This window comes from Cervus canadensis, chromosome 24, assembly GCF_019320065.1.
Source record: "Cervus canadensis isolate Bull #8, Minnesota chromosome 24, ASM1932006v1, whole genome shotgun sequence".
NCBI classification, from domain to species: domain Eukaryota; kingdom Metazoa; phylum Chordata; class Mammalia; order Artiodactyla; family Cervidae; genus Cervus; species Cervus canadensis.
In genome coordinates, this window is record NC_057409.1 from 48,496,130 (window position 1) to 48,508,378 (window position 12,249).

At 42.1% G+C, this 12,249-nt stretch overlaps 1 protein-coding gene across 3 annotated transcripts in view; it reads right to left on the reverse strand.

Moving 5' to 3' along the window:
- CCDC150 (coiled-coil domain containing 150) overlaps positions 1-11,305 on the reverse strand; it is a 96,522-nt gene extending 85,217 nt beyond the window's left edge. For 2 of the 3 annotated variants that reach the window (XM_043445268.1, XM_043445267.1), the window contains exons 1-4: positions 11,190-11,305; positions 3,756-3,919; positions 1,089-1,309; positions 795-973 (exon numbers count right to left, since the gene is read on the reverse strand). In XM_043445268.1, coding sequence (XP_043301203.1) covers positions 795-973; positions 1,089-1,309; positions 3,756-3,913 — 558 coding nt within the window. In that variant the 5' untranslated portion in view covers positions 3,914-3,919; positions 11,190-11,305. The other variant, XM_043445266.1, reaches the window with a different exon arrangement.
- Positions 11,306-12,249: the final 944 nt, after the last annotated feature.

The window sequence follows — 12,249 nt, forward strand, 5'->3', positions numbered from 1 at the left end:
AATCTTCACTCTGGTCAGGCTAGCCTATGCATCTCCCCCTAACTGCACCCAGGAGAAAGATGCAGGTTCAAATCTGAGATACAAGAAGAATACAGGGAAGTGTGATCTCAGAGAAGTGACCTCTCTCTGGGCCCCAGTCCTCTTATCACTAACATAAGGGCAATAATACCCTACACCTTGAGGTTTTGCAGAGATTAAGCAAAGTAACATATTTTAAACAAAACAATCTCTGTTATACTGCCTGGCCTATGGAGGGAAGACATATTTCTTTCCTTAGTCTTTATTTTCTGCTGCCTCTGTGAGTGCTCTTTGAAATATCCACACCTCTCTGCTTTACCTTCTAAAGGTTCAGCTCAGGTCCTGTCTCTTCTTTGACGCCTAGCCTAATCTGTTCTAGACAAGACATGTACATCTTCTCAAACCCGCCTGAACATAAAACACTTAGCTGGCAATATTGGCTTCCATTTGTCCTATACTGTCCTTTAATATTTCTTACCCCCTTATTTTTTCTCTTTAGTTTCCTGCTTTGCCTTGTTCTCCCAGTAAGCATATAAGTTTTTGAAGAACTCAGACTCCCTCACACCTCTGGGTCCTCAAAAGTCGCATAGAAGAGATCTATAAATATTCAGTTACTAATAGCACACAATGCTTTACACTATCGATGGAGATAAATTTCAAATGTCAAGAATCTTCACATCAACATCACCTATTTTTAAAAGTCAGTTTTTTGGGTCTGTTGCCTCCTCCAGCTAACACACAATGGTGAATTTGTCTTCCAGAACGTGGACACAAACCTTTGTCTCAGAGGCAATCTCCAGAGTCGCAGTCAGCCTCTGCACCTCATCCTGCGCTTTGTCTTCCTCCTCTTTTACATCTCGCAGCTGCTGGCGCAAATTCATCACTTCCAGTTGCAGCAGCTTGAGGTCCTTGGAATGCTCCTCCTGTATTGTATTCAGTCTTTCCTTCAGGAAATCTACCAGACAGGACAGAGGGTCATAAAGCAGCTTAAAGAAGGTGAGGAAAAGAATCACGAACTCATCAAGCACCCACACAGGACCCACTTTCTGGTGATTCTCTTCTCTCCGTACCTGTTTTCTGTGGGTTCAGATCCTTTTCAGTTTGCAGACGGAAGATGTTCATCTTCAAAGACTGGATGAGACTTTCCAGGCGGCACATTCGATTGACCAGGAACTCACAGTTCTTCCACAAAATATTTGTTTTTCCTGAATAAATTATCTCATTCTGGATAGGTCCAGTGATGTTCTGGCTCACAGGTTGTTCTAAACATTTTGGAGTTTCCAACTGGCCCCTGGACAAAGATGCCAATATAACAATATTATAAAGTAATCCCAACCACTGAATTAGAACTGGACATGGCACAACAGACTGGTTCCAAATAGGGAAAAGGAGTACATCAAGGCTGTATATTGTCACCGTGCTTATTTAACTTATATGCAGAGTACATCATGAGAAACGCTGGGATGGATGAAGCACAAGCTAGAATCAAGATTGCGGGGAGAAATATCAATAACCTCAGATATGCAGATGACACCACCCTTATGGCAGAAAGCAAAGAACTAAAGAGCCTCTTGAAGAAAGTGAAAGAGAAGAGGCAAAAAGCTGGCTTAAGGCTCAACATTCAGAAAATGAAGATCATGGCATCTGGTCCCATGACTTCATGGCAAATAGATGGGGAAACAGTGGAAATAGTGGATGACTTTATTTTGGGGGGCTCCAAAATCCCTGCAGATGGTGACTGCAGTCATGAAATTAAAAGATGCTTGCTCCTCGGAAGGAAAGTTATGACCAACCTAGACAGCATATTAAAAAGCAGGGACATTACTTTGCCAACAAAGGTCCGTCTGATCAAGGCTATGGTTTTTCCAGTAGTCATGTACTGATGTGAGAGTTGGACTATAAAGAAAGCTGAGTACTGAAAAATTGATGTTTTAGAACTGTGGTGTTGGAGAAGACTCTTGAGAGTCCCTTGGACTGCATGGAGATCCAACCAGTCCATCCTAAAGGAAATTAGTCCTGAATGTTCATTGGAAGGACTGATGTTGAAGGTGAAACTCCAATACTTCGGCCACCTGATGCGAAGAGCTGACTCACTGGAAAAGACCCTGATGCTGGGAAAGATTGAAGGCGGGAGGAGGAGGGCTTGACAGAGGATGAGATGGTTGGATGACATCACCAACTCAATGGACATGAGGTTGAATAAACTCCAGGAGTTGGTGAAGGACAGGGAGGCCTGGTGTGCTGCGATTCATGGGGTCGCAAAGAGTCAGACACGACTGAGTGACTGAACTGAAACTGAAAGCATTGAGTCAGTGTTGCATTTCTATTGAGAATAAACAATAAGTTCTTTAGTTAACAAATATCTGATAGCCTCTGCAAATTTAACTGCAGAGAGAACTATTAGGTAAATCCCATGGACAGAGGCGCCTGGTGGGCTACAGGTCATGGGGTCACAAAGAGTCAGACGTGACTTACCCACCAAACAACAACAACTAGGTAAGCAGGATGAGACCAGTGGGGCTGGGGGGGGGGGCGGTGGGGGGTAAAAGTTACCAACATTTTAATGATCATTTTAATCTGAATTTTTCGTAAACCTGCTTGGTATGTAAAAACAAGTGATACATAAAACATGCTAAATGCTAATTCTATAATAGAAAATTAAGAATTAGTTAGCATGGAGGCAATATACTCACATCCTTCTTAGAAAATTTTTAAACAAAGACATAATAAAAATTCCTATTTTGTTCTAACATACTCAACATTGGTACAGTTTTAATCTTTTAACTGCTGAACAGTTATTTACTCTATAGGTGCTATAACACCAATCATACTAATTTTTGATCTTCATAAGAGACATTCAGGAAATATATATATGTAATTTTAAAGAAAATCACACCAGTAAATTCAATATTGGCTGTGTAAGCACCCATATTCCTCAGGCCTTTAACAACCTAACTTTTAATGGGAATAACTTCTTCCACAGCACAAAGGAAAAATACAGTTCTTTTTTTGAGTACTTCATTCTAAACTCGGGGAAGGCAACGGCACCCCACTCCCTCCAGTACTCTTGCCTGGAAAATCCCATGGACGGAGGAGCCTGGTAGGCTGCAGTCCATGGGGTCGCGAAGAGCAGGACATGACTGAGCGACTTCACTTTCACTTTTCACTTTCATGCATTGGAGAAGGAAATGGCAACCCACTCCAGTGTTCTTGCCTGGAGAATCCCAAGAACGCGGGAGCCTGGTGGGCTGCCGTCTATGGGGTCGCACAGAGTCGGACACGACTAAAGCGACTTAGCAGCAGCAGCACCATTTTAAACTATGAATTTTTAAGACTTAAAAAAACCTCTCTTTTAATTTACAATAAATCTGGACAAAGAAAATACAGATCATATTAATGGCATGAATCAAGTGAGATGTTCATCTTAACTAATATCAAAGTCTATTTTTACAAAAGGATCAAATATTTTTCTAATTATGTAAATAATTACATTTGTTTTTAATCAAGTATTGAATATAACACACTTAGAATACCTGTTTAGAAGTGGTAGTAGCTCTATTATAGGAGGACAACCCTTTATCTTGCAAATATTTTCTAATTAATATTCTATGTGAAATGGTTATTCCTCAATTCTTTTCTAAATACTTATTTCAACTGCCAAACCATCCGTACTGTGACTCCTTATTGTAACCGGTGAAGCAAAACTCAACCTACAGGGTTCATTTTTCATTTGCTACCTTTTGTCACCAAAGTCCAACATTATCAGGTCATCCCTCAGAGAACTGGTCTGTTCTTCAACTATTCTCATCCTTTGCTGAAGTACTGTGAATGTTTCAGAAGCTGTAGCGTTGATGCGGGTTGGAGAGAGGACTGGTCTGGACATTGTAGTTTCCATATGCACCTGAGAATAAAGTTACAACATTAGCGTAGTTGATTATATTATTGTTCAAGATAGCGACTGCCCCTTCCTGTGGAGGATTATACATCCCTGTCCTGTTTAGCTTGGAAAAGGCCATGTGCCCTGCCTTGGTCAATTAAATGTGGGTAGAAGCTTTAAGGAGCTTCCCCAGGCGGCTCAGCAATAAAGAATCCACCTGCAATGCAGAAGATGTGCAGGAGATGAGGGTTTGGCCCCTGGGTCAGGAACATCCCTGGGTCAGTAAGATCCCTGGAGAAGGGCATGCCAAGCCACTCTAGTACTCTTGTCTGGAAAATCCCATAGACAGAGGAGCCTGGAGAGCCATGGTCCATGGAGTTACAGAGTCATACATGACTGAAGCAATTGAACAGACACACATAGAAACTTTAAGAGCCAACATGTCATTCATCAGCTTTCTTTTCCCTTCTCTGTAAGATGAGCAACATCCCAGATAGGGCCTTCTCCACAGGCTAAGATCCCAGAGTAAGGATGACGGGAGCAGAACTGTGGCCCATTCATGCCGCACAGTGTGAGTGAGCAATAAACTTCTGTTGTTACAAGCCGCAGATTGCTGGGTAGTTCGCTACTGATCACAACCTATCCTGTCTGCTACTATTAGACATACACTGGGATCTATAACTTGGCTGAGGGAGTTATTACCTCTTTTGTTACCAGCCATTTTCATTTTAACATGTTGCCATCCAAACTTTCTGATAAAAACAACTCTGCAGTACTTGGACCTCTGAGCAGTTGCCATAAAATAGATTTATCAAATACCTTGAAGCAGTGACTTTTAAAAATAACTTGCAAACTAACTTCACAGCAAAGACTCTTCTACAGCTACTGACATCAAATTACTAGACTCCTCCCTCAAGACCACACAAGAGTAATTGGGAGTAGTGACACTACTCTTTCAGGTATTAATTACAGAAGCGGAATTAGCTTAAAAGCTTTCTCACCACTGAATCACCTTTCCAAAGTTCGATGACAAGATCACTGGTGGAAACTTTAAGAACACTCTCCTGTAACTCCATCCTGTACAGACATTTCTACACTAAACAGACTGTACACCTCAACCATCACTAGCAAGACTGTACCTATGGGCGTGTGCTCACAAAGGCCCCACTTGGGATATTGTTAACACATCTTTCTCCCCAACTTGGTGTGTAATCAGATACTCTCTCTTCCCCTCAGCTCCCAGGCAATGAAAGTGGAGACTACCTCAGGTTCAAGTCACTGAAGATGGTCCCCTGGAACCAATGAAGGAATTAAGTAAGTATTAAAATTGATGGCAGGATTTAAGACCCATGGTGGGGGCGGGCACTGTGGAAAGGCTGAGCTTCTTGCCAACGTAATATTGCTATAGCCGTTGAAGACATTTTTTCATCCTGGAGTAGCTCTTCAATTACCTTCTATCTTTCACCTATAGGTCCCAGAGAATAGCTTTTCTATTTATTTTTACTTAAATAAAAGGAAAAAATTTTATCAAGGAACGTTACTGTTCAGCTGCTAAGTCACGTCCAACTCTTTGTGACTCCCATGGACTGCAGCATGCCAGACTCCTCTGCCCTTCATTATCTCCGGGTATTTGCTCAAATCATAGTTGACAAATATAAAATTGAATATATATAATGTGTACAATGTGATTTGATACACATATACTTTGAAGAATGTTTATCAAAATCAAAATAATTACATCCACAAAATTAACAACCTCGTATAGTTAATGTAGCTAACTTTTTTGTTGTGGCAAGAATGCTTAAAGACCTTCTCACAGTAACTGTCAAGTATACAATCTCATTTTAACTATACTCACCATGTTATACACTAGATCCTCTAATTTGAAAAGGTAACTTACAGAATGGGACAAAATATTTGCAAACCATATTAAAGGGCTAATATCCAAAGTAAATAAAGAACACATATAGCAGAGTAGCCAAGAAACAATCCAATTAAAAAATGGGCAGAGGATCTGAAAAGCTACGTTTCTATTGAAGGTTTACAGGTGGCCAACAGGTACATGAAATGATGCTTATCATCACTAATCATCAGGGAAACAAAATCACAAGATAGCACCTCACATCTGTTAGAATGGCTATTTTTTTTTAAAAAAAAGACAATAAACATTGGCCCAGATGTGAAGAAAAGGGAATTTTATGCACTGTTGGTGAGAATGTAAACTGGTACAGACATAATGGAAAATGGTATGGAGATTCCTCAAAAAATTAAAAATGAACTACCAGAAGATCCAGCAATCCCACTTGGGTAAATAATTCCTCTTGGGTAAATATCTGAAGGAAGTAAAATTAGTATCTTAAAGCTGCTTCTGTCACTGCAGTCGTGTCCGACTCTGTGCGATCCCATGGATGGCAGCCCACCAGGCTCCCCCGTCCCTGGGATTCTCCAGGCAAGAATACTGGAGTGGCATGCCATTGCCTTCTCCGAGTGTCTTTAAGAGTTATCTGCATTTCCATGTTCACTGTACCAGTATTTAGAAGAGCCAAGGTATTGAAACAACCTAAATGTCCTTCAGTGGATGAATAAAGATGTGATTTATAATGTTATTCAGCCACATGAGAGGCGATCCTGCCATTTGCAGGATGAATCTGGAGGGCATGTGCTAAGTGAACTAAGCTGCACAGAGGAAAAGAAGTGTGTGATATCACTCATATATGGAATCTAAAAACCAAACCAAAAAAAAAAAACCAATTTCATGGAAACAGAATAGAATGGTGGTTGCCAGGGGCTAAGGGAAATGGAATGATGAAGGTCAAAGCGTACAAATTTTCTTTTTAGTCTTCTGACCAAGATGGCTTTCCGTGCGCCTCTATAAAGCATAACGCGCTTCTCACACACACATAACCTTTCTGAGTTCTTTAACAGATCTATGTTAACAGTCAACTTAAGGATATGGCATAAAGATGCTCTTATGTTTTCAATGCATTCTTAAAGGGGAAGACAGAAGTACAGGCAGATACCAGTGGAGTCTCTGGATACACAAAGATGTGAAGTGAGGTTCATCTACATTTCTGGGAAAAAGCTGTATTTCGAGATTCCTGCCCAGGTTACCACAGGAGCAAAGATAGTGTTCCTCAGGTAACAGAAGAACCACAAGACAAACCCTAGGACTGGTTCTACTGCCATGACACTAGGGCCAGGGTTGGGGGCACCACCAGTAGTGGGGGGTGGGGAGAGAATGGAGGAGGAGCAATGAAACACACACAGCATGGATTTACCCTCCATTCCACGTTCTTTCACCTGCTGTCTGGCTACTGCCAACACAGAAAGAAACCAGCCAAGGGTTGTGAGAAAAAGAAAAGGGTGTTTAATTTGGTTTATGATAGACAGCTGGCTCCTTTGTCCTCTCTCTCCAAAAGAAGTTGAAAAGTTCACATCTCCAGCCTCCCTTATAGCTGGCACATCCATGTGACATATCCTGGCCAGCGAGGCTTTAGGCACTTTTCAAGAAGCTTCTGGGAAGGTGTTTTTTTTCCTGATAAAAAGAACAGAAATGGTGGCACCAGTCCTTTCCTCCTCCTGTGCGATGCCCAGAGCTCTGAAGGCCCTCAGAAGAGTCAGCCATGCAGTGCCTCACTGTTAAATATAAACAGAGTCAGGGACCACCAGCATCTGAGAACATGGAAAAGGCCACGGTAGCTCACATTAACCTGACATTTAAAACTAGTAACCTCCGAACTTTGCTTATGTGAGAAATACAAACTTTCGTTAGTCATTCTTCCCTGTTTCTTGCAAAAATAGCATTCCTGGGATACACAGTAGTCCCAGGTAATAGGTGGTAGAGAAATGAGGAGGAGGAGATAAAGGAAATGACAAGCAGTGTCTGAGGTGGGAGGGAAGGGCAATTTATGGGCAACTTGTTATGCCCAGGGAGCTGGTTATAATAAAAAGGATTGTCTGATTAAAAGAAGTCAGACAAATATACTAACACAAATATAAAAGTTCATTTTTGGGGAAAAAATACAGAAAATAGAGTACAAGTTCCCCATCTATTTTTAGTAGGATGTAGATTTCCACTTAAAATTTTTTCATGTAATTATTGAAATATCATAGTTTTGCTGCTATTTTCTCAAGGTACCCATAGTATGTACAAAATGCTTACATTATGCTTACATTAAAGCTTACAAAATGCTTACAGGGTGTGCATGCATTCAGTCAATAAAACAAGATGTAAAAGAACTCAAGTTGCTTCATTTGCTTAGAAAAGAGAAAAGTGTATATACATTTAGGTAAGAATTTGATTGGCATCATCACTCACACCCACCTGAACCGGAACTATACTGGAGCTTCTCAGGCTTCTGGAGAGAAAAAAATACTCTCAAACAAAAAGGAAGAAGAAACTTGGCCCCCAGCCTCTGAGGGACAGGTGGTTTATAGAAAACTCATCCTAAAGAAGGAGAGATTGAGGTGCCTGGGCCACCAACTGATGGTGTGCAGGGCATCTAGTTTTTGTGTGAAATATATGGCGTTGTCCCCAAAATATTCTCTTAGTCTGTCACTGAGGTTCAGGTCATTTAAGAGGTTGATTCAAAAACTAAACAAGCCAATTATCCCTTGGAGGATTGACTACATACAGGTCTCAGGGTTAGCTGAAAATTCTTCTTCCCCACCCCCTCTCCACATGGGGAAACAAACAAGGCTAAGGTCAGGAGAATCCTCAGAAACAAAGTGGCAACGATGGCCAGCAGTGACAGCAGGACAGCCTAAGGTCCACCAAGAAGTCCCCGAAGCCTGCGAGAGTCAGGGTATAGGAAGGACTTGGGATCACATGAATCTACTGAGCTGAGGCTGAGGGTCAGGGGAGACTCATTTTCACTGCAGTTACTCATACCCCTGCCTCTCCTCCCTTATCAGGCGGGTCCAAGCAAAGGCAACAGAAATATCACGCCCTCACACAATCCATGGGCCACTTGGAGGCCAGTGGCCAGAACTTTATGATGTTATATTCAGTAGACTAGCAATTCTATAAGTTATTAAGTTATAATAGACTTTCAACTCTTTAACATAAGGGGATAGAAGCCATAACTTCTCTTACAAGGAAAGAGCTTTAATTGCTAATATTCTAACAAAGAGACTATATGGCTTAAACATATCTGTGCTATGCTATTTCTGAAAAGGAGTAAATATCATTGAATGTAGCCTTGATCCTAAGTCCTGAAGTTCAATAGCAACAATAATAAAAATACTAAGATATATGCTTTTATTTTTAAAAAAGTTAATTCATAATTACTTTCATAAATGTGTCATTATCAAATTAATACAGTTCTGTCCTTATGTTTAGGGAAAGTATTTTCAAAAAGCTCAGGTTACCTCACTGAAAGCATGGCTTGAATAAGACAAATGTCATAAGCAATATCTAGTAAATCAGGTGATTCTGAAAAGGCAACATTTGCTTCTGCTTCCATTCTTATACACGGCAATAACTACAACTATATACTGTTGATTCCAAAAACAGGCCAGGGACTCAGTGTTGCTTATCACAATCACTAAAAAATAATTCTGTCAGTAATATTGTCTTCATTAACTCATATGTCCAACAAACATTTACTGAATGCCTACCATGAACCAGAAACTGTTTTGACACCAAGGAATACAGCCATGATCTAGAGAGACAAACTCTTCGCTCTCCTGGAACTTTTCCATTTGAAGAAATAAGTAAAATGTTTAGTTTGTTCATTTGTGGTAAGTACAATGACGAAAAAGTTGGAAAGAGGATGAGATGGAGGCTGTGGTACAGACTGCCGTTTTAAACAAAGTGGTCAAAGAAAGCCTCACTGAGATGTTATTTAAGGAAAGACCTGTGAAGGAGGTGCAGGAGTGAATGTGGATATCTGGAGACAGAAAAGTCCAGAAAAAGTGAATATAGTGCAAAGACCTTAAGTCAGAATGTCTGATGGGTCTGCAAACAGTAAGGAGGTCAGTTTGACTGGGGAGGACAAAGTGAAGGAGAGAACACTGGGAGATGCGGTGAGAGGGACTGTGTTACACAGTGCCTTGGAGGCTATTGTAAAGGTCTGCCTTTCTCAGAGCACTTGGAGGTTTTAGAATGGAGAAGTGCTGGGATCTAACTCAACTTTTAACTGGATCACTTTGCCTAGGCGGTAGCCAAGACAATGGAAAGATGGCAGAAAGACAATAGAAGTAGGAAAGCCCACTGGAAAGCAACTACAATAATCCAGGGGAGATGCCGAAGGCTAGGACCAGGGTGCTCCAATGGAACACTAAGAAGTAAGAAGAGGTCAGTGTCCAGACATACTTTCAAGACAAGTTTGGCTCATCGATTACATGGGAAAGGAAGATCTGGAAGGAGGGTGTTGTCATTAGTTGAGACAATGAAAGTCCATTAGGAAGAACAAATTTCGGGGGAAATTTGTTTTGGAACAAATTTGTTGTTTTGGAAATGTTAAATTTAAAACAGGAAAGATGCCCAATACATGATTGAACTTGTAGATATGGAGTCAGCAGAGGAAGGTGGAATAGGGATATACATTTTGAAGTTGTCAATACAGACATGGCTTTTAAAGCCGTGGAATAGGGATATACATTTTGAAGTTGTCAATACAGACATGGCTTTTAAAGCCGTGGAGACTGGATAACAAGAGAACAGAAAAGATTCAAAGACCTAGCCCTGGGCGCTCCAAGATGACTGTGAGACTTTCAAGACTGATCAACTCGAGCTTCACCTAAGGTCATATTTTAACCACTTCTACCTCCAGAGCCGGACAGTACATGGGATATTGAGGGTAGCAAACGGGGATAGTTGAGCAAAAAATTAAGTTGTTCCATCATAATTAGTAGCTAACAAGCAAGTGAAGGAAGATAACAGGTGGCAAAACTAAGAAATAATTAACGTCTAAATGGTTTTCCCAGGAACCTATAACGCCAACTTAACATGTAAAGAAAAGCTGTCCTGGGGTTTATCTGCAGACCCTCTGTGGTGGCTATCCTTCCGTCGCTGGAGCCAGGTCAATGGAAACAGTTTTCACCCGAATCCAGTGCAGAAGTGCCATAACCCCCAGGGTCCTGAGGTCTAGAGGGCGAGACTAAACTCCGCCAGCGAGAAGGCGGCAGGGAGAGACAATGGGGGCCTTATCTGAGCCACCGACCCGCCCCCGGGGACCCCGCACCCCCCAGGGCCCCGCAGCCCCACCGCACAGCCCTTCTGCCGCCCGGGGATCCGTCCGGCCGCAGGCAGGCTGGTTTCCAAGGCACCAAGACTCCGCTTTATACCCACCCGCTCCCCGGCGCGGTAGCTCCCGTACGCAGGCGCACCCGTGGCAGGGCATGCCGGGAATCGCAGTTTTCCCGGCCCTACAGGGCCCTCCGCCCCGGGCGGGATCCAGGCCGGAATCCAGCGGCGCGCACGGAACGCACAGCCCCGTGACCCGGATGACGACAGGCTCCATTGTGCTCGCGAGCCGGGCACGCCGGGATAGGTAGTTTCCGCCCACTCTCCTCCCGGAGGTCCTGCGGCGCCAGCTTTGCAGTTAAGCTTCTCCTGCCCCGGAGCTTGTGCTTCTGGGTCATTTGACACCCTACAGCAGACCAGAGTCCAAGAAAAGAAAATGTTTTTAGAAGGACGGAAAGTATCAAGTTTTCCTGAACAATAGGAAAATAGGATTTTTAAAATGAGTATTTAAAAATGGTAAAACCGAGCTCAAACATTTTTCTCATTAAAGAAAGAAAAGAAAAAAAAAAAACAAAGTCCGTCTTCATCTTTGATCATGATGGTCAGACCGAGAGTAAAACACCGGGGATCCGCTCTCTTGTCTTCTATCTCTTCGGCGTAATTTATTTCTTGTCTTGTGTACAGATTAGTAGGTATTTCTCAACGATAGCGTTGAGAATAAAACTGCAGTCGTTTCTGATTTTTAAGAGTGGGAATTCAGACTTAACGATGTCTTCTACAGTGAAAAGACAATGCGATTTTGCTTTAAGCAAAAACCTTTTACCAGCGCGAGGGCAATTAATCCATTCTTCTCGTCTCCCTGGGGTTGCAGCTGAGAATAACTTTCGCCCTCAAATGAATGCAGTCAATCCGAGATGAGTCCTCATTTGCCTAGCGAGTGGCTGGCTGAACTGATCTCGCTGTTCTTAGTCAGATAGCTGAGCCCCGCGTGAGATGAATGTCCATCAGACCACAGCTGTAAGACATTCTTCAAACTGTAAGCCCATCCGGTGAAAGAGATGAGCACCTCATATATTATTCAAGTGAAGGGACCATATAAAGCTTTTAATATGAAAAGCGGGAGAGTATTTTAAAGTGTCAATACAGAGTCATTTTCTCTTACGTT